The following is a 26,314-nucleotide window of genomic DNA, read 5'->3' as shown; positions in this document are numbered from 1 at the left end:
GTTCACTGGCCAGTTTCCCCTGACAGGATTTCCAGTACACAGCACATCCCTGTTAGCACTTAACTTTTGTTGAACATCCACCAAAAGAAAATCCCACAACCTCCATAAATAGCTTGGACCATTGCTGGACCCATCTTACGCTGAGGAAGTCTTTTACCATCATTGTTGTTGTTTATTCGGTCAGTCGCTTCCGACTCTTTGTGACTTCATGGACCAGCCCACGCCAAAGCTTCCTGTCGGCCGTCGCCACCCGCAAAAATCCGTCAACATTTAAAAACAATCAACATGTATTTCGCACAGGGGTTGCTTAGTCTTAGACATCCTCACACCTTAAGTGAAATGTCAAAATGGGCACCCTCAGGCCCGGTCCTACCATGAGGCAGAGTGAAGTGGCTGCCTCAGAAAGCAGGTGTTGAGGGATGTGGGATGGATAGAACTGTGTGTAGCATGTTGACCTGGTCTGCACCTTTCAGGTGCAGTGAAAGGTCTGTCACCAGTATTATAAAGTCAAGTTCAACTGCCAGTCTAGCCAGCTTTTGTACATGGAATGGGGAGCAGGGAGAAGGAACCATCTTTTGCTCAGGCAGCAAAATGCTTTGGGCCAGCCATGGGTACACTTCCCCACCTTTTTTTGTTTGAAGTGACATGCCCAAGATGGAAGCAGGAAAATTTATTTATTTATTCATTTCATTTCAATACTGCCCAATAGCCGAAGCTCTCTGGGCAGTTCACAAAAATTAAAACCAAATGGCACACAATAAAACAATATAAAATATATAGAACATTAAAGCCACAATATAACAATACAACCACAATAAAAGCTAGCAGCAGTGCAGGAATTTAAAATACAGATTTAAAACAGCAAAGCTAAAAGTCTAGAAAGCTAAAATGCTAAAATGCCTGGGAAAATAAAAAGGTCTTCACCTGGTGCCGAAAGGAATACAATGTAGGTTCCAGACGAACCTCACTAGGGAGCTCATTCCACAGCTGGGGTGCCACTGCAGAAAAAGCCCTCCTCCTAGTAGCCACCCGCCTCACTTCCTTTGGCAGGGGCTCATGGAGAAGGGCTGCTGAGGATGATCTTAAGGTCTGGGCAGGCCCATATGGGAGGAGGCGATCCTTCAGATAACTTGGCCCCAAGCCGTACAGGGCTTTGAATGTTAATACCAGCACTCTGAATCAGGCCCAGAAATGGACTGGCAGCCAGGGCAGCTGAAAAAATACTGGCGTAATATGAGCTCACTGGCCAGTCCCTGTTAACAATCTTGCTGCCCTATTTTGGACCAGCTGAAGTTTCCGGATCGTTTTCAAAGACAGCCCCACGTATAACGCATTGCAGTATAAAATGGCATTTCCGGAGTCATCTCCAGTAAGACAAAGGATCCATGTGATCCAGCATCCTCTTTTGAGGAACTGCTGTAAGCAGGGCGAGAAGGCAGCGGCCCTCCCTTGGTGGGGATGTCACAGCATCTGCTGTTCAGGAATATGCCATTTCTGAACATGGAGCTTCCCTTAGCTGACAAGGCTAAATTATATGGCCAGTATTATCTCCACGTTACAGGTATGAGGCTGAGCTTGGAAAACCAGAAGTGGTTTGCCTTAACTCTGTGAGTTTGTGGCTGAGGTAACATTTGCGAGTTGTGAGGCAAGATTGCCTCCATTTACTTTTGGCCACGACACTAATCCTCACCCGCCCCCACCAAACACTGCTGATACTTTAGCTCTGAGATCTCCCCATGGACATCTCTCTTACCACCCAACAGCCACCCCCTTCTCATGATTTTTATTTTCTAGATTAAAAAAAAATTAACTGGAAGGCTGTCATGCTGCAAAGCAAAGTGCCAGACTCCAGTACCATCCTTATTCGCAGTTCTGTCTCTGGGCCTCAGAGGAATTCTTAGAAAAGAAAAGTGTTGGCTAGCTACAGCCCAGATGCTCAGAAAAAAGAGAAAAAGTATACTGGGGGTAGTAGGGAGCACCGGGGTGGGGGGGGGAGGACAAGACGGGGTGTGAGAGGGTGCTTTGAGTGTGTTCTGGGTTGTGGTGTGTGTGGGTGTTTCTGTGTGTATCACCAGTTTTGCCTTCGGTGAAATCGGTATTTTTTTTTGTACCCCCTGAGGGGACAAATATGCGATTTCGCATTTGTGGCTGGAACCAAACCTCTGCCTTGCATTCAGTTTCTTGTCCATGTCACTTGTCTCTGAGCCTCTTCAGTTTGCCATCTGTGAAATAGCCATCGGAGCAGAAAAACTGGGTTCAGGAGAGTCCCTCTGTGTTTTGCAGCTCAGACCCCAACCATGGGCATCCACTCATAGGGGCAAGAGGGTGAAACGTCTCCCCACCCCAGCCCACCCCAGATTGCTGTCATGACCTCATTCTGAGAGTAGCAATAGCAACAGCTGTGCTGCGCCTGGCCCGTCTAGTTCCACTTTCCATTTCCAGCCACACAGGCCTGGCTCAGGGCACGACAGGAGGTCAGTGAATGAAACACGGGAGCAGGGGCTACCCTTCGACTGGCTCCACGGGAGTGCCTCCTTGTAAGGCAAAGAGGTAGTACCGGGCAGCAGCGCAGCCAGGCTCCTCCATGCCGAAATAGCTCCATCCTGAGAGCTGCAACGGTGTCTTGTGCTCTGCACGCCTGCCCCATCTGTCTCTACTCTCCAGTTCCCCATGCTGCAGCCTAGTAGGCCCTTGGTGTGGTAGTCTGCAGGAGCGCCTGCCTCATAAAGCAAACAGGTAGTAGTTTATGACAGGCTCCCTAGCTGACCGTGACGATGCAAATCACGGATGCCCGGTCCTATTCCACCAGTCGTGGGCCCCTGGCTGAGTGCACTTTCATTTAAAGTGAACAAATGAGTTGTTTTCACACCAGACATGGGCCCTACAGGTGAGATGGGAACACAGGAATGTCGCCCATCTAGGAAATGGGGTGTGTGTGTTGTTTGCAAGGACAATCCCTGCCAGTCCCAGGCCACCTTCACGCTGGGCTTTTGAGATTGTTCCTTCACAGAAGTTGGTGGGTTCTTTACATGACGCCTTGACCCTCCTCCACTAAATGCCCTCTGTTCCGTTTGTAAATGGATTGCAAATAATGAGCTATCAGATTACCTGCCTTAGTTTCCTCCATCAAAAGAGTTAAAGCGGCAAGAAGTGCAAGATCAATGAAAGATAATGGAAGACTCAGCTGCGGGGAGAAGGAGGGGGGAAGGGGAGGGGGGAAAGGGAGCATGTGTAAAGGGGGTCAGTTGTGATCCTGCATTTAAAACGAAAGCAGAAAGCCCCGTTTTAAATGCAGGATTTTAGGCTGGTGTAAAGATGCCCCCAGAATCACAAGGGAAGATGCACTCTTTATATGCAGTAACATTTTGTGGCTTAACCCCCGCTGCCCCATAAACATGCATAGAATAGGGCTGTTAACAGTGGCACCTTAAAATCCTATGCTTTCACCAGCAAAGGCAATTGACCCCTTGGGAATGAGCCGACATCTCCAGATTCCCAGCTTTCTTTCTTAACGCCAGTCTCTAGCCCTTGTAGAATCCGAGATATGAAGCCAGATGTACAGCCGCTATTCTGCCTATTCATTTTGTGAGAAACCAGCCTGCTCCCAAATTTTAGTGTTTTTAGCTAATGAAAGTAGTCCCAGCTATGGCTAACATAGTGTCTGGGTGTGTTAACCCTTCTGGATTTTTTAAACCTTTTTTGGGTCTTCCCTGTTAAGTAATTGCAGCCTCATTTTAAAAAGACAAAATCAATTTAGAATTCCAGGCGTTTCCTGTAGCTGGATCTGGGCAGTAGTGTGTCTGTCAAAAAATAAAAAGGAGCAGCAAAGCCAGGAGTTCATGAACTTTCTAACTCATATTTCGTTAATATTTTTTCTGAGTTTATGAACATTTAAAATTTACCTTGACAATGTGTGCAGATAAAATTCATCATCATACCCACATTTTAGGAGGCAGGGCTATGGCTGAGAAAGTGTGCAGAGAATCCCAGTGTTTTTATTCCCATCTTGCAGAGGGGTGTGTGTTAAGAGTAGTGTATGATAACTCTGTAGAATAATGTTGTTGGTGTTCTAGGGAAATGCAGATGAGGCTGTGAAATTGATTGTAACAGAAGTGCAATTCATTAAGGGATGTTGTGTGTGTGTGTGTGAGAGAGAGATGGCTTTAAGAGAATCTGCCATTTTTAGCTGTTGTAGGAGGCCTGAGGCTGAATCTACACATAGCAGTTATACTGTTATCGTAACTATTGGTACACATGACATCAATGGGCACCAATTGTTATGATAACGGTATAACTGCTATGTGTAGATTCAGCCCAAGTCAATTCTCTCTCTTAGTGTTGGCCTTGGAGATGAGACTGCGCCACACATCTCCACAGAAGTTAGTGTTTTCTCACGTATTGTAGAAATAAAGAAACCTCTTGTGAAGGTACCTGAATTATTGTGTGTTGCCTGTAGAGCAGAACCTAGCAATAGTAGGCTGCAAGCTGAGTAGGTCCCCCCCAATGGCCTAAGGCCCAAAGGGTCATTACAAGGGTGAAGGGAATCATGAAAAGAACTGAGGGTTTCAGCTGTGGGTGGAAAGACATTGTTTGGACATCAAGTCAACCTGTTGAGAAACAATGGAGGAGTAGACCTGGTATTAGGGATGGCAGAGAATTCCACCACAGATTCCAGTGAGGCTGGATTCTTTAGAATCCGGCCCCCCAGAATCCATGGCAGAACGGCCTCCTGCCCCCTCCCGCAGAATCCCCCGGGATGGAACTTACCTGGGGTGGATGTGGCAGATTCGGCAGCGGCGGCTGGTCTCCTGGCCAGCTGCGGCCGGGCTGCTGCGGCCGCCTTTGCCATCCTTCGAGCTGTGATAGGCTACGTAAGAATTTACGTAGCCTATCACAGCATGCCCCGCCCAAAAAAACGGCGTATGCAAATGGCAGCGGCTACAGCGGCCGCCATTTGCGTTCCCTATTTTTCGCCGTTCTAGCCTACGTAAATATTTACGTAGGCAATTACGGCAAAAAAAGGGAACCACAAATAGCGTAGTGGGTGCTATTTGCGTTTTTTTTTTTTTTTTGCCGTTTTATCCTACATAAATATTTACGTAGGCTTTTACGGCGAAAAAAAAGAAATGCAAATAGCGCCCACTACACTATTTGCGGTTCCCTTTTTTTTGCCGTAATTGCCTACGTAAATATTTATGTAGGCTAGAACAGCGAAAAATAGGGAACGCAAATGGCGGCTGCTGTTTTTTCTGGGGGGGATGCCGTGATAGGCTATGTAAATACTTACGTAGCCTATCACGGCAGGCTGGAAGGACGCAAATGGTGGCTGCTACGGCGGACGCCATTTGCATCCGCAGCAGCCCACCCATGGCCGGAAGTCCGGCTGCGGATGGCCCTGCCCAGCTGCTCCAAGGAGCCGCCGCGGAGCAGAGCCAGCCGGGCAGGATTCCAGGGGGAGGGACGGAGCACCTCCCCCCCGCAGCAGATGCCCCAACCGGAACCAGGTAAGTGATTCGTACATCCCTACCTGGTATACACATTTCTTAGAGGCTCAGTCTACCTGTCTTGGTAGACCTGGTGCCTAGGATTTATCACGGCTCAGTCACCAGATCTACCAGAAATAGTGGACCTGTTCTCTGATGCTAATTATTAAAATGTGCAACCATACACACAATGTACCGTTCAAGGAACAATATGCAATTCCAAAAGAACATTGCTGTAGTTCAACATTCAAGCCATGCAAAAGTTGTATTCTTAGCTGATGTGAAAAGTGGCTGATAACAATGTGAAAAGTAAAGTGAGCCATCCTGGCTCCTTTAGAACCCTAAAACCTGGTCAAGCAGACTCATTTCTCCTTCTATTGCTAAAGACACTCCCCACAGACTCTACTGCTACTCTCTGGAACTGCCTGGTGCCCCCAAGCTGGTGCCCTTCAGATGTTTCGGACTTCAACTCCAATCAGCCCCAGCCAGCATGTTCAATGGTGCAGGATGCTGAGATTATAGTCCCGAACATCTGGAGGGCACTAGATAGGGGAAGACTGTTCTAGAGAATGTTCACCAGTGTTTCCAAGATGAAGGAAATAATTCCAGGACGAGTCATGTGAAGTTATCAATGTGACAAGGGCAGTGATGCCATAAAAATATCGTATCGTATATCATAAGAGAGCTGTACTGTGTTTGTGCATTCGGAATGTTTTCCTTCTTGTTCCTACGTGTGTGTTTTTATCCTTCAGTTCAAATAACGCTCTGTTGAGTTCAGGATGCTTCTTGAATGTAATACTTTTCTACATCAGTGCTGTTCAATTCCCAGGATCTCCTACTACTCTGTGTAGGCTTCTAAATGCCATAGAATGTGACACAAAGCAATAAAGAGCACACAGAAGTGCACAGGTGGGTTGTCGCAGTGTGCGCTATGCGTGTAAATTACAACCACAAACTGCTGTGCAAAAAAAAATTCCTGCGGACACCCATGACCCCTACCTCTGCCTTGTACTTAAGTTCTTGGGCAGGATACTTTTCTTTTAGCCTCACCAGTTTGCCTTCTGGGAAATGGGTATTTTGTGACTGGCCATGTCTACTATGGCAGCCATTTTATGAATAGACAAGCCCTCTCCCCGACCCCCACCCAGAGCAGCCATTTTCTGAAAGCACCCATGATGCTCTCAGAATTCCAAATGCTTAGCCCATCCTCCTGGGCTCCTTTTGATTATACGTCATATCCTGCAACATACATAGTGTGGTGTAGTAGCAAGAGTGTTGGACTAGGAGCTGGGAGATCCGGGTTCTAGTCCCCGCTCGGCCATGGAAGCTCACTGGGTGACTTTGGGCCAGTCACAGACTCTCAGCCCAACCCACCTCACAGGGTTGTTGTTGTGAGGATAAAACGGAGAGGAGGAGGATAATGTAAGCCGCCTTGGGTTCCTTGCAAGAGGAAAAAAGGTGGGGTATAAATGCAATAAATAAATAATACACAGTGGTTGATGGGGGTAATCCCCATGAAGCCATTCCAAAAACAGGCCCACCCACTGCTTCCAGGGATTTCATTTAGAAACTACAAGCAGCCCCAAAGCTGCATCCTTCCACCAGCCTCAGGCTGTCCCCCCACCGCCATATGGCTTTTTACCACTAGGTGGCTCTACCAGTAAAACTAACTTTCCTGGAAAAGGAAGTTATTTCTATATTCAGTTGCTGAATATGAGCAAATGAGAGATTATCTGTTCTGTAAAAATCCATGCCAAGGTAACCATAAGGCTGAGCCCAGGTAAGTGCAATTCTGCAGTCTGCAGACAATAATGCAAATTAGGCATATGTGCCTGTATGGGCAGGCTTTCTTCTGCTTGTCCTGGAATGGCTCAAAGACATACACAGGGCATTGAAGCTCACACACCATGCTGAGGGCAAGTCCAGTTCAGTTGCCTTCTAGTTTCTGAGATTTCAGTAGCTCACAGCCTTTCAAAGGTTACCTTCACAACAAGGTTTTGGAAAACGCTTTTCAAAATATTATGTAGCCAAATATCTCAGAATACAAAGTTCTGCACACATTACAAAATTCTGCACATCAGCTGAACCACAGAATACGTGCAGTCACCAGTCCTGCTCTTACCGCACCAGACTCTCTCACACACAAAAGATTGGAGGCATTCAAAACCTTGTGAAAGATGCAAATAGAATGGTTCATTTTCAGCTGGAGAGAAAGGATAAAGGTGACTAATATAAATACTTATACTCCCTTCAGGTGGATAGGCCTGCAGCCAGAGAGATCTGGAGGAAGGAGAGACAGAGATAGCAACACACACACACACACACACACGGGGCGGGGGAGACCTGCTCAAGTAGAAGATGAAGACACAGCTCAAGCCCTCAAGGGATCTCCCAGCAAGCTTAATTTGCAGCCCGTTTGTGGGAATGGAACCATAAGCAACGAGGAGGCTGATCTGGGCCCAGGAATTCCAGGATCAAGCAAATGCAGCATTTAAACACTTTTTGCCTAGAGGCCACCAGCACCTCAATTCCACCAAGACGACATCGTGCTCATCCTGCCAGGAATGGTTCCCTTTTTCTACATTGTTACAGCCTGATTTAACAGAAGCTGACAGGACCTGTCGCCCAGGTGAGGCTACGGATGCGTTAACTGGCAGGTCAGCTGTGCAGAACAGAAGAGGCAGAGAGACATCCACATATCGTCGTGCACACAGGACAGTTCTGGGGACAGCATTAGGTTGCTGTTGTGACATCCAGAGGGCACACCTGGGAAGGTTAACAAGAAGACCTATGTGACCCCACTAATCTAAATTCTGTTAGCAGAATATGTTATGCAACTATCTCTCTACTGCAGTTATATTCCACTTTCAAAACAGAACTCAAGTAGTATATATGTGGTTTCCAGGCAGGTTTTCCATCTAGCTTCTGATGAGACCGGGGCCGGCTCCAGGCTTGGGGGTCCTCAGCATGCCCCTGCAATTCATGCCATGTAGCCACAGTTTAAAAATTTCCCACCATGCTCCAGAGCGACGTTACGTTTTGGGGTACTCCAGGACATTGTGCAAAACTGAAAATGGCACCGCACAGCTGTCTGCCCGGGTCCTGAGGGGAGGCAGGTGTCAGAGCCAGGACAGGCCTCAGCACCAGTGAGGGTACTGTGGATCTGCCAGTTGTCCCAAGATGCCTGCTGCGGATGCCTGTCCGGGATGAGACAGAACTGCTTAGCTCCCGCACGTTTGCTCCACCAGTCCCTGTTGTGTAGTTTTATTTGAATCATTTGTTCTTTGCTGGTTCGCGCATGCAGGTTCTTCACTTGTCAGCAGCACCAAGTGGGGAGTTGCATGACTGAATGATCCATCGCAGCACTGGACACTCCAGATGGACCCTTCCTATCACTTCAGGCACAATGCTTTTCAACAGCGTCAGTTCATACATTCAGCTTCAGGTCATCACGTCTAGCAATCAGTATAGAGCCATGTGTGAACTACCACTGATTGTGCAGGTAGGCATTCAAAGAAGCTGGAATGTACTGGCAAGAAGAGGGATAGTTTCCATTTAAGTACAAAGCGATTTACAGCTAGAGTGAACGGACTTCAGGCTTGCCAGATCTGCTTTGTTTTTTTACCAGAACCCCGGGAGCCACCAAACCAGATCCAACGACATACACTTTAGAATGAAAGAACAGAGTGCATCTGAGCACATTCTGAGTGCATTAATTTTTCAGTACTAGAACTGAACTAAGCTTACACCCCCAGCTTTCTCCATTTCAGTCACTGAATTTAGGTGAAAAAAGTAAGTTTGTGGGGGCTATCGTTAAACAATGGAGAGTCAAAAAGAAATTCATGCTGATCTACTGCAATTCACCTGGAGCTTTAACTGTAGGTCATGATCTATCTACCTTGTCCCCACCCCTTCCTTACCTTTTAATTAACAAAAACTATCATTCGTATTAGAATTAAAGGTAATTTTAATACTCATTTTTATTTAATAGAAAAAAGCACCATTACATAAATGGGCTCTCTCTTGATGAGAATTGAACAACCTCATTCTAATCAATACATTTTAACTAAAATTATATTTCAAAACAACTTATTTCTAACTCTTCCACTGCAAGTCTTCATCCACATTACCCGCCGTCCCCATTTATATTTCTAGTAAAAAGAGGCATCACACAATTCTAAAACTGACTTTTCTGCCTCCTAGTTCTTGTTACAAATTTGTGGAATATTTCCTCCATGATTAGAATGCCCCATGCTTTCCTGCATCAACTTTTACCATCTGTAGTTTTGGAAAGAAAGGCACTATTTCATATGTTCTTTTGCAAGCAAATGTAGGAATATAGAATATTTCCCACCAGCAGTAACAACAGCTTCAGAAATTAAAGAGTATATATACCGCATGATTGAGGAAGACACAGTTCTAAAGAGATATTGATGTTGAATTCGAGTAAACAGAGCCACCTTTCTGGGCTTACTATTTGAAGGAAAAAACACAGTTGTAGGCAAACCGATATACTATTTATTTTTATTTATTTAAAACATTTCTGTACCCGCCCTATATCATTAAGATCTCAGGGCAGCACACAGATAAAATCAGTTTAAGCATAACACCTAAAAACATATTGAACTATTAAACAAGCTAAAACCAGTTAAAATCTAAAACAATAAAACAGTTAAAACAATGTGCTAGGGAATGTATTCAGCCCTCAAAGGCTTTGGTAAAAAGCCATGTTTTTACTTGGTGCCGAAACGAGACCAATGTCTGCACCAATCGGGCCTCCAAAGGGAGGGCATTCCACAACCTAGCTTGGAAGAACAGCTGGAAGAAAAAGCCATTTAGTTTGTCTCTCTTTTTAAAGTATCAAATGTGACACATTGAGGTGGGAGCTGGCACTGTGGTAAGAGGCCAGGCACTTTAAATTTTTTAATTAGTGGAGTTCCCAACAGGCAGATTGAGGGTAGGTGAACTCCTTGTTCTCCTCCAAATGTGCAACTGGTTTTCAACTGTCACATTGGCACCCACAAGTTCATCGCAGCAGGCTGACCTGAAGTTGGTAACTGTGATGGTATTATTAAAAAAAAAAAAAAAGCATAATGTATTCAACTTTGTTGGTTTTGCCACTGCCTGGGAGGAATGAGTAATACAGGCCCTCCCCATTCCCCAGAAATCTCATTGAATCACCTGTCTGGCTTCTGACATTTCATTTCCCACACATCTTTGCAAGCACAACAGCTATATATTTGCTGTATGCCAAAGTCAAGATTGGTATTAAGCTAAATTCTGCAGCCCCTTCATGGATCACTGCCTTGTTGTGGCGAAGGGGCTTGCGTAACTCAGTGAAGCCATAAGCTATGCCGTGCAGGGCCACCCAAGACGGACAGGTCATGGCGGAGAGTTCTGACAAAATGTGGTCCACTGGAGAAGGAAATGGCAACCCACTCCAGTATTCTTGCCAAGAAAACCCCATGGAACGTATCACAAGGCTACAAGATATGACGCCGGAAGATGAGCCCCTCAGGTCGGAAGGTGTCCAATATACTACTGGGGAAGAGCAGAGGGTATTTCCAAGTAGCGCCAGAAAGAGTGAAGCAGCTGGGCCAAAGCCAAAAGGACACTCAGCTGTGGATGTGTCTGGTGGTGAAAAGAAAGTCCGGTGCTGTAAAGAATAATATTGTTTAGGAACCTGGAATGTAAGATCAATGAATCAAGGTAAGCTGGAGGTGGTCAAACATGAGATGACAAGACTGAACATCGACATCTTGGGAATCAGCGAACTAAAATGGACAGGCATGGGCGAATTTAATTCAGGTGACCATCATATCTACTACTGTGGGCAAGAATCCCTTAGAAGAAATGGAGTAGCACTCATAGTCAACAAAAGGGTGGGAAAAGCAGTACTGGGGTACAATCTCAAAAACGATAGAATGATCTCAGTACGAATCCAAGGCAAACCATTCAACATCACAGTAATTCAAGTCTATGCCCCAACCACTGATGCCGAAGAAGCTGAGGTTGATCGATTCTATGAAGACCTACAACACCTTCTAGAATGAACACCAAAAAAAGATGTCTTCATCATAGGGGATTGGAATGCTAAAGTAGGAAGTCAAGAAATCACCGGGATAACAGGCAAGCATGGCCTGGGTGTACAAAATGAAGCAGGACAAAGGCTAATAGAGTTTTGCCAAGACAACACGCTGATCATAGCAAACACTCTTTTCCAACAGCACAAGAGACGACTCTACACATGGACATCACCAGATGGTCAATATCGAAATCAGATTGATTATGTTCTTTGCAGCCAAAGATGGAGAAGCTCTATACAGTCAGTAAAAACAAGACCTGGAGCTGACTGTGGCTCAGATCATGAGCTGCTTCTTGCAAAATTTCGGCTTAAATTGAAGAACTTAGGGAAAACCACTAAACCATTCAGGTATGACCTAAATCATATCCCTTATGAATATACAGTGGAGGAATAGATTTAAGAGATTAGACCTGATAGACAGAGTGCCTGAGGAACTATGGACGGAGGTCCGTAACATTGTTCAGGAGGCAGCAACTCAATCCATCCCAAAGAAAAAGAAATGCAAGAAAGCAAAGTGGCTGTCTGATGAGGCTTTACAAGTAGCTGACGAAAGAAGGGAAGCGAAAAGCAAGGGAGAAAGGGGAAGATATGCCCAACTGAATGCAGAGTTCCAGAGAATAGCAAGGAGAGACAAGAAGGCCTTCTTAAATGAACAATGCAAAGAAATCGAGGAAAACAACAGAATGGGAAAGACTAGAGATCTCTTCAAGAAAATTGGAGATCTCAAGGGAACGTTTTGTGCAAAGACGGGCATGATAAAGGACAAAGAAGGCAGGGACCTAACAGAAGCAGATGAGATTAAGAAGAGGTGGAAAAAATACACAGAAGAACTATACAGGAAAGATCTTAATGTCCCTGATAGCCATGATAGTGCGGTCACTGAACTTGAGCCGGGCATCCTAGAGAGTGAAGTCAAGTGGGCCTTAGGAAGCATTAGTAACAACAAAGCTAGCGGAGATGACAGTATTCCAGCTGAGCTATTTAAAATCCTAAAAGATGATGCTGTTAAAGTGCTGCATTCAATATGCCAACAAATTTGGAACACTCAACAATGGCCACAAGACTGGAAAAGGTCAGTTTACATTCCAATTCCAAAGAAGGGCAACGCCAAAGAGTGTTCAAACTACCGCACAATTGCGCTCATTTCACATGCCAGCAAGTTTATGCTCAAAATCCTACAAGCTAGGCTTCAGCAGTATGCGAACCGAGAACTACCGGAAGTACAAGCTGGGTTTCGAAGAGGCAGAGGAACTAGAGATCAAATCGCCAACTTTCCCTGGATCATGGAGAAAGCAAGAGAATTCCAGAAAAACGTCTATTTCTGCTTCATTGACTATGCTAAAGCCTTTGATTGTGTGGATCACAACAAACTGTGGCAAATTCTTAAAGTGATGGGAGTACCAGACCACCTTACCTGTCTCCTGAGAAACCTGTACGAGGGTCAAGAAGCAACAGTAAGAACCAGACATGGAACAACCAATTGGTTCAAAATTGGGAAAGGAGTACGACAAGGCTGCATATTGTCACCCTGCTTATTGAAAACCACTTATATGCAGAGTACATCATGAGAAATGCTGGGTTGGATGAATCACAGGTCAGAATTAAGACTGCTGGGAGAATTATCAACAACCTCCGATATGCAGATGATACCACCCTAATGGCAGAAAGCGAAGAGGATCTCAAGAGCCTCTTGTTGAGGGTGAAAGAGGAGAGTGCAAAAGCTGGTTTGAAACTCAACATTAAAAAAACTAAGATCATGGCATCTGGCCCCATCACTTCCTGGCATATGGAAGGGGAAGAAATGGAAGCAGTGAGAGATTTTATTTTCTTGGGCTCCAAGATCACCGCAGACGGTGACTGTAGACATGAAATTAAAAGACGCTTGCTCCTTGGGAGGAAAGCTATGGCACACCTAGACAGCATAGTAAGAAGCAGAGACATCACCTTGCCGACAAAGGTCCGCATAATCAAAGCTATGGTTTTCCCAGTAGCAACGTATGGCTGTGAGAGCTGGTCTATAAGGAAGGCTGAGCGCCGAAGAATCGATGCTTTCGAACTGTGGTGCTGGAGAAGACTCTTACGAGTCCCCTGGACTGCAAGGAGGTCTAATCAGTCCATCCTAAAGGAAATCAACCCTGAGTGCTCATTGGAAGGACAGATACTGAAGCTGAAGCTCAAATATTTTGGCCACCTAATGCGAAGAGAAAACTCTCTGGAAAAGACCCTGATGCTGGGAAAGACTGAAGGCAAAAGGAGAAGGGGACGGCAGAGGATGAGATGGCTAGATAGCATCACCGATGCAATGAATATGAACTTGAGCACGCTCCGGGAGAGAGCGCAGGACAGGAAGACCTGGCGTGCTGTGGTCCATGGGGTCACGAAGAATCGGACACGACTGAACAACTGAACAACAACAACAAATTCTGCAGCTAGCATGACTGTAATTTTTCTGTGCTCCAGCAGAGTTGTGGTATAAACGCTTTCATTTGAGCTTGCAGGCCTAGTAGTTTGTGTGTGTGTGTGTGTGTGTGTGTGTGTGTGTGTGTGTAATGGTTACTTGTCCTGAGTTTAAGGGATAGAAATTAAGAAATAAAACTCCGATTAGCATCATCATCATAGCCTTCTCCAGCATAGACGTGCCATAGCTCCAGGTCATAGTCTGAAGGCACGTGAGGCAGCCCCCTTGCTGAAGCTAAGCAAGTCTGGGTCTTGTCAGTGCTTGGAGGGGACACCACCCGGGAAACACCTGTAGCCACCTTGACTTCCACAATGGAAGAAAGGTGGGATACAAATGTAATAAATAAATAAATAGCTGGAGAGGAAACCCAGGAGACCGGCCTACCATCCCTCTACTTATGTTATCATTTTGCCAGTCACCTCCTGTTCTGCTACACCACATCCAATCTCTAGTAAATCAAATTCAATTCACGTCAGAAAGCCAGCAGGACAGAGAGAAAGCCGCTTGATGTTGGAAGGCAAGGCACGCATAGAGGCAGCTTTGCTCCTCAACTCTGTTTGATCCCAGCTCCATCCTTTTGCCACGCTGCAGGGATTAGTAGCTCACAAGCTGGCATGAAAAAAATAACACAAATTTGTTCCAATGGGCCTGGGGAATAAGGGCACAAAGGGGGGTGGGGAGTGGTAAGAACTTGGGAAGGACTCCTTACTCCCACTCTCATGTTTCATCCCATGAACCAGGTCCCTCAAAAAAGTGTAGGTAACACCACCCACTAAAAAGTTTGTGCTATGTTCATTTTTGCTGCATTCACCCATCTCACTCTGCTTCTGAGACAGAATGCTAGACTAGATAGGCCCCTTTCGCTGAAGCAGTACGGGCAATTCTTAAGGGGTAAAGAAGACACACCAGTCACCAGGAACTTACCTCCCCCTCTCTCGTTGTATCAGAAGAGGGTTGTAGCTACCACTTGAAAATGGTTGTTCTTCTTGTAGGTTACAGCAGCGCCATACTTTTCACTATCCAATTTGCCATGGGTAACTGGTGTTTTAGGCTGTTCCCAGAAGCAAACATCATGAAACATGAGCAGACGCACATCCCTGCCTATGGCTCCCAATACACTTTACAAACATCCGTGTATGTGCATCAGATGCACCTCCTTAGCGTTTGCTACAAGTATACTGGCGTTTCCCCCTGCAAAGCTGCTGCTGCTTAAAGCGTGGAGACGCTCACTGTTGCTCCCAATGCTACTCAGGGACAGATATGTAGCTGTCAGGACAGGAGGGCAATGCCTGGCAAATTTTCAGAAGCCAAACCCAAAAGTTCAGACCCAGATTTCGTTGCTCAGGAAATGAGGCTTCAGTGTCCTAATGGTTATGGAAAAGAGGTGAAGTGCTACGCAGAGTCAAGTAGGCAAAGCAACCATAGCCCTGTGCTTGCATTTGCATCGTTCATACGGGGGTGCAGAATTCAGCTTTTAGTGGTGCAGAATTTGGGTGAACTTCAGTGCACAATTATGGTGCATGATTCCAGTGTAGAGTAATGCCCAGGTGTGCCCACAACTGAGCAAAGATCCAGTTTCAACATGGAAGAGTGGATAAAAGTGGGGAAAAAATGCCTTTGAGGCCAGGGATGGTACAGTGGGACAACTTTAGGCCAAGACTGATGAAACTTCCGGCTTCCACATGTGGCTTCAGAAGCAAATGAGAGACCGCTCAGATTGGCAGCACATCAGTAGATCAGTTAATGTTCAACCAAAGTGAAACCAGGTGCAGATAAGAGCAGCCATTCTATTATTCTGTAGATGTGCATTCTTGTAAAGAAATAGCTTGAACATGCTCAGTTCCTTCTGTCTATCCCAGGACTCCAGAACAGCCAAGCTCTCGAACCCTGTCTTCAGTGCCCAGGGCTGAGCCTCAGCATACAGAGTGAATGGTTTGGAGTACATTCATTCCTTTCATCGATGAAGGTAACCAAACCCTTTGTCCAAGGATTAAAGGGCAGAACTCCCAGGTAAGCATGAACCTTGGCACCGTTAAAGTGAACTCCCCCTCCCTCAAGCCTTTCAGATTAGTCCTTGCCTTCTTCTTGGGAAGATGGGTTAGTAGGTCTGGTGCAAAGGTTATAAACTGTGGTTTGCTGAATTAAAGTAATCATGTCTCAGTGTGTTTTGGGGCTATCCAGCCCTTTCCCTTTCAAGAGAGAGTTTTGTTGTTAAAAGCAGTTACATGAATAATAAAATCCAAACAGTCCCACAACTGCTTTAGATTCTGAAAGGTCCACTCTTGCTCACCTACTACTGTGTTAAATGAATCATCTGAAAGTTATTTAATCTGAATTTAAACCAGTCAGTTAACTTTTAAATAAATTTGCACAGTACCAAAACCTCAACATAGATTTTTTTGAGAGATCAAAGGAAGTATAAAATAAGAAACTTAAAATTGAACACATAAAAGCTACTGCTCAGGAAGGCTAATTCTTTTTTTCATTTGCTCTCTTGCCCCACTCCCATCCCACACAACCCAAAAACAGCTTTAGGGAGCGATCCTATCCACCCCCCCAGACAACTCCTGGGGGGGCATATGATAGTTTGGCTTCCTGGCTTCAAACTCGGAGCCAAGAAACCGCACTCCCTATCCCCTCCCCCTTGTAGCTGGCATGAACCTTGCCGGCTACCTCTCTGCACTCGGAAAACGGAGCGGAAAGGGGAGACCGGGGCAGCAGTGATACGACGTATTCTATGGCCACCCCAGCCTCCTTCCCTCCCTCTCCAAAGCACCGCCACTAGATGGCCAAAATCGACCTTGGGGGAGCTGGGGGTGGCGACAGCCAACAGGAAGCTCTGGCGTGGGCTGGTCCATGAAGTCACGAAGAGTCGGAAGCGACTGACCGAATAAACAACAACAACAAAAAGCAGATCGCCCATCCTCCCACACTGCACTGGACACTTGGCAGCCTCCGAGTTTGAAGGCTGCTGGCAATCCAGATAGGATTGCGCCCTTAAGAAATTAAGTTTGCCTTCAGCTTGCAGCCCCATGATTAAAATTTTCCCACGCCAAACCAATCAGTTTTAACTTCCCAATTTGAATGCTACACTTAGTCACTTCTCTCTGAAGCCCAGTCCTCTTCAGGTCAACCCTAGATTTCCCTAGGCCTCCATTCATGTAACTGAATTTGGACATTCTTCCCACTACCCTTCCCTCCACTGTCTCCCCTCTGTAGAATTTTAGATTGTCTTCCAGAGGCTAATGTAAACACGAAAAGAATAAGTTCATTTGCACTGCAAGGTTGGGTTTAAGTTTTTATTTGTTTTTTAGCTTTGGTCTATACAAAAAAATCCCTTAGAGAAATAATAATAAAATTTTCTGAAGTACATTTGCAGCTACATCGATCCCTTTTCCAGTGGAAGCCTCAAGCCATCACATTGAGAGAGCCGCTTTTAAAAATGCATTAGAAGGAGGGGGGGGGGAGAGGAAGAAGAGAACACGCCAATCACCAGGAAGGTTGTGGGAGGGGAAGAAAAGGGAGGACTCAGGTTAAAAATGTGCAAGAGGGTGAGTAGAAGGAGAGTTTTCTTAAAATGGTTAGTTATTCCTCTTTGTAGGAGGGCTTAAAAGATTCTTCAATTGAGGTGCCAAAGCCCACAGCCACATCTGTTGAAGGCTAAAAAAAATGAGGCTGGGAAATGCAAAGCTGTTCATTTCTTGGCAAATTCACACCCATTGGCTGCTATTTATTTATTTAAACCGCAAAGTCAAAAGAAAAAAATGGCAACGTTTTCATTTTCTACGCTTCCTAATTGACAAGAAGTGCAAACAGAGAATGCAAAATCTGTCATATGGAAAACACAGAAAACTCTCTGTGTGTGTGCGCACGCGTGTGTGCGTGCATGCATGCATGCGTGCATTTGAAAAAATACTTTGAGAATCCAATGGCAGTTTGACAGTGTTGCCCAGATTTTCAGAAAGGCTGGTGTGGGGAGGGAGGGAGGGAGGAAGAGAGGTTGACTGAAGCTGGAACGAAGTGAGGGGAAGGGTAGAAAGGAATGGACTGCTAGTAGAAAGTTATTACAAGGTTGTTAGAAGCAGTCCGGGATATGGGGTGGAGGTCTTTCCCATAGGCCCACAGGAGGGGAAAATGGTTTTGTTTTAGAAAATAAAACCTCCTTGCAGGGAAAGGAAGAGTTTGTCATCATCTTTCTCAGGCACTTCTGTCTCCCAAGTGCCCTTGGTTTGAGCACTGGGGCTGCCCTCTTCTGTGTTAAGAAAACATCTGTGGAGTGAGAAAAAGAGATGGATGTTAGATTTGTGGGATACAGAAAACACAGGTAGTGCTAAAGAGACTTCCTTCTGGGGTATAGGCAGCTGCCTTCTACCAAGTCAAACTGTTTGTCCATATAGCCCAGTACTATCATCCTGGCAGCTGCTCCCCAGGGCCTCCTAGGCCACAATTCATGTAAAGCTAAGCACTTTACGGCCACAAATGGTGTAAAAATATGCTAATTACGGCCACAATTTGCCCAAAATGTGCTACCTGTGGCTGTGTTAGTGCATTTGCCCTGCTTACAGAGGAAAAAAAACGTGCGAAATCTGGAGGATGCGCCGGCAGGGAGAGCAGGTCCGCTGCAGACTCTGCAAGTCTAATTCTCAGGAATCCGACCTCATTCGGGTCTGTGGAGGATTTCTTCAGCATCCCTACCTACAGCCACCCCGATCAGCCAGCTCTGGTTGGCGGACCTTGGGAGTCTAAAAAAAAAGCAAAGGACATCCCACAAGCCTGAAGCCCGCCCGCCCCTGGCCTAGGCGTTGAAAAAAGGACGGCTACCACCACACCAAACGTTAAGCCACATGATTTTAGTTCAGAACTGCAGCTGCAATTTAGCAATTCTCTAAAGACTTGACCAGACTTTTCATTTGGAGTGGAAACAGTGACACGTTTTGCAGGGGAATGAACTGGTGAAGCCTGTGTGTGGCTACACCCAACAAGTACACCCCATTTGATATTTTTTGGGGGGGGTGTTGTTAACTCCATTACTGGCCAGTTCCAATTCACACTCAAAAACGCCCTTACCGTGAGCCCTGCCCAAGGGGCACATCAGGCAAGCATGTGGTCTGTGAAGGGCGCCCGCACACCATCGCTGTATGCATCCATGGGATAGTCGCCTTCCATGTCCATGTCCATGGGGTCCATGGGAATTTCACCCGAGTACATGCCGCGATAGCCCGCATCCAGTTCTGTTGCAGCATAGAAGGGAATATGTGGTTAATGTTAGGTGGGATGAGAGCAAACAGAGGTAACTGCTAACCTACAAACAGATTGCTGAAGAGGACCACTCTCTCTCTCTCTCTCTCTCTCTCTCTCTCCAGAGTTTCATCCTCTTAGCTATGGATGCTGCTACTGCTATTCCCTCCAGCTTGTGCTGAACAGAAATATTAATATTAATCAATAATAAGTGCCAGCCTAAGTCACTTGAAATCTAAAGCATCAGGGAGCCAGCGTAGCGTAGTGGTGAAAGTGCTGGAATGGGAGCCAGGAGATCCGGGTTCTAGTCCCCACTCGGCCATGGAAGCTCACTGGGTGACTTTGGGCCAGTCACAGACTCTCAGCCCAACAGGGCTGTTGTTGTGAGGATAAAATGGAGAGGACAAGGTACGCCCCCTTGGGTCCTTTGAGGAGGAAAAAAGGTGGGATATAAATGTAACAAATAAATTAATAAAATAATGCAACTTAAGCTGGCTTAATTGCCACAGCTCTCCCATCCCATCCAACCTAGCAGAACAGGAACGGGGAATCTAGGGGTGGGAATGAGGACAAGAAGGTGTCATCTACGTATTTAGAAGCTATTTTACATGACTGTTTAACCATAATGGTACTTTCCCACACCTGCACTAGGAGCCGTGGGAAATAACGTTCTAGCTGGAAGAGAGAGAGAGAGAGAGAGAATTCTAGAAGAGGCAGTTTGGCTTTCCCTCGCTTGCTACAATCACACATGAAGAGGAGGCTGGCAGCTCATACTTATACTTACCATCTGCGTATGGCTCGTGAATAGGTATCATGCTCTGGGCCTGTGAGATAAGACAGATAGGTTGGGCACATAACATGGTGACAGAAGCCATGCAGAGGCCAGGAGTTAACCCAAACCTGCCACAAGGGGTCACTACGCAAGGATGCTGTCTAGGCATTCCAAGGTCGAGTTCCTCACAGCAACCTCTGGACATCCATTTTGTTGGCTAACAAGAGAACTGTCAACTCTCGGACTGCCCGTGTTTGGGAAACAGGATAGCAGTGGTCCCAAGGCTCTGCAAAGCAAGCCTAAATGCCTGATGAAGGGAGCCAAGAAGCATCCATTCTGCTGCACTCCTAGAACGGCCTGGCCCTGGCGAGTGACCATCCCCTTCCATAGTGCTAAGGGTGCAGGCTTGGAGACTGTGCTTGCTAAGCAAATTATTTGCAACGGGAAGACCCAAGTCTGCTTCTACACGTAATTAGGGCCCCCGCCCCTACTTCCCAGTGGGCAGCCCCTTGGGTTACCTTCACCCTTTTCAAATTCCTGTTTGGTAGGCTGTCAGAAGTACAATTGAGCTGGGGAGAGAGGGCACACAGCGGGAGTCATCCCCACACACCCTCTTCCACAGCACAGTTGCGCTGCCTCGGAGTGGGAAAGGGAACTCGGTGGAGGGCATCTTGGACACCCTGGCAGCTGACGAAAGCCAGATGCGGCCCGCAGGTTGCTCATGGCTGGTTTAAAGCGATGGCGTACACACTCAAGTTCACATGGCCAGGCACTGTGCACCTCACTGCTGTCCCACTTCGACTGGGAGCCAAGCACGTTACATAGGAGACTCCCAGCACTTCCTTTTTTAACGACATGCAGTTGCTGGGAGCTGCCAATTTGACTGAAATAGTGGTACGTGTGGGGGAAGGAGGAAAAGGAGTGTAGGCCTTTTACCATGCGTGATTTCCCTGATCAGAATTCCTCCCCATTTGTTCTGCAATTGGCCGGGGCAGTGGGAAGCTATAAACTAAAAGAGATGTCAGAAGATTCAGTTATGGTCTCCTGTGTAATATGTACTTTGGTCCCAGGAGTGTGACATATAACACCAACAGGTTTCCTTAGAACACCATTGGAAAGCCACTGCTTTAAGGGGAGTTAATCTATAAGGCAGGACAAGTGTCTTGGGCAGACACTTTAAATTTGAAACCTCGTCCAAGGATTTTTCATCACCGAAGGTGAAGACGTGGAGCAATTTTCCCTGACAAAGATGCTTTGGATAGGATTCCTGCTAGTGGCAGAGGGTTTGACTTGATAACCCAGGAAATCCACTTCTACTCCTCTTAGATCTTTGATCCAGTTCTCCTTTCTACTCTGATCCACTTCTACTTTTCTTATGACTAAGAGGAGCATGTTGCTTCCTCTCTCTGCCAGATCAGCCTATACCTGAGGTTCTTGGGAGGAGGCTCTGAAGCATCAAAACGCTGTGTTTGGTTCTTGGGTTAGGAGACCAACACCCCTATCCTCTCCACTTTTCAGGTACCAAATAAGCCCAGATTTTGAAGTGAGTGGGGCTGCTTTTGAAATCCAACGCTGAGGAGTAGATTTTCATTTTTTAAAAATAAAAGCACTACTGTTAAATTGCCAAATACTTTGCACATCCTGCTATTCTTAAAGCCACCTATCAATTTCACCCAACTTGACTAGAAGAGTATTGTTTTCTCCATTTGAATTTACTTGCGAGAGACATCTCTTCCCTCCACCCCACCCCACCCCACCCCCATCTCCCTGGCACTCACAGCTTCCCAAGCGGCAGGGTCATGCTTGAAAAGCGAATTAGTAAGTTCCACAGAGACACGTTTCCGATAGTCAGGGTTCTTGTCTTCGGAGATGCGGAAGAGCACAGCTGCTGCATATGTAGCTGAAGAAAGATCGAGAGGCCCCGTAAGCAACAAGCTCCAAAAAAAAGCTCCCACTGTTAGCCCCCATATGTTTGGAACCACTACGTTTACCACCTTGATGTACTTGTATATCCCAGCTGCTTGGCTTCCTTTTCTGTAAAAGTTTGGAGTCCATTAATTTCTGCTCTCTGTTCTTGAAATCATTTTAGGAGCCAGTTTACACTGTCAGCAGCAATCACATGACAAAGCTTTTTTTTGGACTGTACCACTTAAGCTGGTGGGGGGTGGGGGAGAGTGATCATACATTTGAATGTTCCTCCACAGGGGAACACACACCCATAAGAAACGTTTAGCGTAGCTTTCTCCCTGATGTTCCTTTTCTATATGCAAGAGGTTCCCTCATGCAGTCGACAAGCATTAAATATGCAGCCTCCAGAGCAATTCCCTGAAGTATGACAGCGCAGCTAGAGCTTTAGCACTTAACTCTGCAATGTTATGTGAATTTCATTATTCTGTATCGCACCTTCTCAAATTCATGGGATCCCAACCAGTGAATGGGTGCCACAGTTATCCCATCTGTCCTTACTAGAAATGCCCAATGCATCCAAAACCTGTATTCCCTGTCGATGCGACTGTATCACATCAACAACTTGCAGTTCTTTTGCAACTAATATCCTAGATCTTTCCTAATCTATCTTTTTGGATAATGAAATCCCAGCCGCTTGCCTTCAAGTGTACAACTGTATGTTGTTGTTGTTCAGTCGTTAAGTCGTGTCCGACTCTTCGTGACCCCATGGACCATAGCATGCCAGGCCTTCCTGTCCTCCGCTCTCTCCCGGAGTGTGCTCAAGTTCATATTCATTGCGTAAAACTGTATACCATGTACTATTTAGCATCGTAACTTTCTGTTACCCTAGTTCATGAGGTCGCCTGGTTAATTCTTGCATTAACTTCTGGATCTTTTGCTGTGGTAAAGATGATTTCCTGACTGTTAGAGCAATACGACCATGGAACCAATGACGTAGGGAGGTCGTGGGCTCTCCCACACTGGAGGCATTCAAGATGAAGCTGGACAGCCACTTGTCAGGGATGCTTTGACTTGAATTCCTGCATTGAGCAGGGGGTTGGACTTGATGGTCTTAAACGCCCCTTCCAACCCTACTATTCTATGATTAACTGCATGTCAGCAAGTCTTATCCAACTTCTGTCTCCAACAAGGAACTAAATAAAATAGGACTGTGCCTGAAAACCCCCAGTGGTTACTTGTCTCTAGCTTGAACATCTACCTAGCAAAAACGTATTGTCTTCCTTCCCATGTTACTGACGAATCTAAATACAACAGATTGTTTTCTGAGAAAGGGAAATGAAGATGAACAATCAGTTTGGCATGGCTTTAGTGAGCACATGCTGCCTTGCACCGTGGTATGCTCACATATTTAATCGCTCTATTGATGTTTGTTGTAAGGCTTTTTCAGTACTAGGCAATTAAGCTAACTGGAGTAAGGTGCTATGAGGATGTGCAGCGCCCAGGTAGCCAAACACAGCTCTGTACCGTGGAGGTACAAGTGGATGCACACACAAGCACACACACCTGTGCCTTCATTCCTGGAGTGCAGAAGCTCCATGAGTGGGGCTGAAGCACCCTCTGCATCGATGGCATCAGCTGCCTCTTTATCTTGGGCCAGCTCACATAGCACACCGGCTGCCACACGCTGGATGTTTTCCACTGGAGAATATAGGAGCTGTAGTTGGGGAAAAGTAAACAGAGGGAGGGAGAATAAGCAAGGGACAATTTTCATTTCATTCTATTCCATTCCCCTTGCCTCCCTTCCCATACCTTCCTTATGTATGCGTAGTGTCTACTCTTGATTGCAAATCTGCTGGCAGGGACTACAAAGCCTTGTTCCACGTACAGTGCCTGGCTGCTGCAGGTGCTCGATAAGCATTATGTTATTATGACATGGCAGGACTACTAAGAACTAAAGCATACCAACTGGCAAGAGTGGTGTGAGAAGGCATGTAACAATACTGGCAAAGCCATCCAAGGACCTGGCTTGCTTCTCACTACTACTGTGAAGGTAGGCCTGACTAGGCCTTGTAAGTAGTTTGGTTGAGGCGAGGTGCCTGATGGGATTGGGAGAATGTGTATGTGTCTGACCATGAGAAGGTAATTGTAACCTTCTCATGGTCAGACGCATACACATTCTCCCAATCCCATCAGGCACCTCGCCTCAACCAAACTACTTACAAGGCCTAGTCAGGCCTACCTTCACACCACATCCATCACATTTGCTCTTCCTTCAAGGAGCTTAGGATGGTATATGGAGGTGGTATCCCATTGTTTTATCTCCACAACTGCCCCGTGAGGAGCGTTAGGCTGAACTAAGGTGGTGATTGGCCCAGGGTCACCAAGCAAACGTCATGGCCAATAAGGGGTTTGAATCTCTCTGCTCCAAGTCTAATCTTGAACACTCCATTAGCCCTACAAGAATCAGAGCTCCAAGTTCTACTAGCACATCCCAGGGCATTCCTTCCTTCCCTGCCCTCCCTGCTTCCCTCCTTTCAGGTGCTCTCACCTGCACAAAGAGAGGAATGGTGTTCAGGCGGAAGATTTCCATTCGGTTCATGGGGTCCCGAGCCAAAATGTGCAGCGCACCTGTGCAGCCTTCCACGATCTCTTCCATCTTTACCCCATCCTGAACAAGTAAGAGAGCCGTTAGAGACGGGACATGCAGTACTGCCTGCTTCTTGGTCTGCACCCCACATATCACAGGGCATCAAGTTGAAGGTTACACTTAGGGTGACCAGCCCTCCAGAGTCCCTAAATAAAAAGTCTCTCTCAAAGCAGGGACTACCAAGAGAGGCATCTTTCATCTCACTAGAACCCCATGCCAGAGCTAGCACCCTTCCTCTTACTGTGTATGGCTGCTGTGTGCCAGCAGCTGCGTGGCGTTGGGCGTCTTGGTGAGCCTTCACCAGCAGCTGGACCAGGCGTGGGATGACAGCAGCTTCCTGCAAGGGGGCGTGGTTGGCTGGACACAAGGCCAGGTTACGGATGAGACCGATGGTAGCCTGTAAGCAGGAAGGAGAAGGTGCACCTTAAAAAATAATGGCCAAAGCAAAACCAGCAAAACCAGGAAGGGCTTCAAGTTGGTGGTGGTGTGTGCCACTGGTTTGTAGCAAGGAAACAGCTGACCAATGCAACTAGGCCCCTTTGCACTGAATTAAAACCAAACACAAAATCACTACTGGAAAGCCCCATTGCATCTCACTATCAAATAGAACTGCCACCCCTTCACACACACACACACACGTCCAGAAGACGCCATTCTCCAACTTGTACCTGCACCTAGGCACACCATGCCTCGTGGATACTGTTATCATTAATATCTCCTAAACTTATTATAGGAGGAAAGCAGCAAGGGCTCAAAGCACTTCACATGTATTGCCCAAGTAATCTTTAGAACATGCACTTAAGGTTGGCTAGTATTATTAATCCCCTCCTTATTTTAGATAAGGGTCTAAAACAGGGGTCCGCAAATGTTTTGGGTTGGCAGGCCCATTTGGAATTTTGTGAGAGTGTCATGGATGCTCTCATAAAATGGCTGCCATGAGAGGTAGTTGTTCTTTCATAAAATGGTTGCCATGGTGGGCATGGCCTGTCACAAAACATTCATTTTCCAAAAGGCAAACTGGTGAGACTAAGAGAAAAGGAATTTGCCCAAGAACCTAAGTACAAGTCAGAGGTAAGGTCTGGACTCCAAAACACAAATCCATTCTTTTGAACCCAAACAAAGATGGCACCGGACGGCAGCACTTTGCTTTGCAGCATGCAAGCATTACAGTTAAAAAATAATCTTAAGAAATAAAAATCAGAAGGGGCAGGGAGCTTGGTGGGCAGCAAGAGAGGTGTCTGCCAACACGCTGGCAGCCACAGGCACCACCTGGGAAACTCCAGATAGAGAGAGAAAAAAGTGGCATGCCTAAGGCTACCCAATTTTCATGGCTGAGATGTGATTTGAAAGCGCAGATGTCCTGGCTCATAGCTCACGCACTTAGCCACTACACCACACCGAATCACAATACAGATCTCAGATAACTATTCAGCTTGCTCCATGGTTTCCATGTACTCAACACTACTCCCCACACGCACAACACCAAATTCCATGACAAGGTAATGAGTCCTCCACAGCCCTGCTGAAAGGAAAACAGGCTTAGAAGGACCGTACCACCTTAAGCTAGAGATCACATGATTTAATGCTCTGGGACAGTGATAAAAACTCCAGATAGAGAAGAATATGGGAGGAAGGTAGGATCCCTAAAGAGCCCTTCTCCCTAATATGCTAGCTTTCCATGGGCAGGGAGTTTTTGACATGGAGAAGCATTCAGCCATGACCC

The 26,314-nt window shown here is 46.3% G+C and overlaps 2 protein-coding genes across 3 annotated transcripts in view; one reads left to right on the top strand and one right to left on the bottom strand.

Moving 5' to 3' along the window:
• Positions 1–26,314, top strand: part of LOC146341054 (uncharacterized) — a 104,187-nt gene that overhangs the window by 72,564 nt on the left and 5,309 nt on the right. The window contains exon 4 of the mRNA XM_084804652.1: positions 15,886–16,036. Coding sequence (XP_084660778.1) covers positions 15,886–16,036 — 151 coding nt within the window. The remainder of the gene's footprint in view (positions 1–15,885; positions 16,037–26,314) is intronic.
• JUP (junction plakoglobin) overlaps positions 17,301–26,314 on the bottom strand; it is a 56,497-nt gene continuing 47,483 nt past the window's right edge. For both annotated transcript variants that reach the window (XM_084804648.1, XM_084804649.1), the window contains exons 9-15: positions 24,833–24,988; positions 24,493–24,612; positions 23,508–23,658; positions 21,815–21,936; positions 20,049–20,088; positions 19,094–19,257; positions 17,301–18,295 (exon numbers count right to left, since the gene is read on the bottom strand). In XM_084804648.1, coding sequence (XP_084660774.1) covers positions 19,118–19,257; positions 20,049–20,088; positions 21,815–21,936; positions 23,508–23,658; positions 24,493–24,612; positions 24,833–24,988 — 729 coding nt within the window. In that variant the 3' untranslated portion in view covers positions 17,301–18,295; positions 19,094–19,117. The remainder of the gene's footprint in view (positions 18,296–19,093; positions 19,258–20,048; positions 20,089–21,814; positions 21,937–23,507; positions 23,659–24,492; positions 24,613–24,832; positions 24,989–26,314) is intronic.

The sequence above is a fragment of the Heloderma suspectum genome, chromosome 6 (assembly GCF_057233095.1).
Source record: "Heloderma suspectum isolate Gila_16-S chromosome 6, 16-S_ref, whole genome shotgun sequence".
Taxonomy (NCBI): domain Eukaryota; kingdom Metazoa; phylum Chordata; class Lepidosauria; order Squamata; family Helodermatidae; genus Heloderma; species Heloderma suspectum.
Note: the sequence above shows the minus strand (reverse complement) of the source record. Positions and strands in the feature narration are given on the sequence as shown.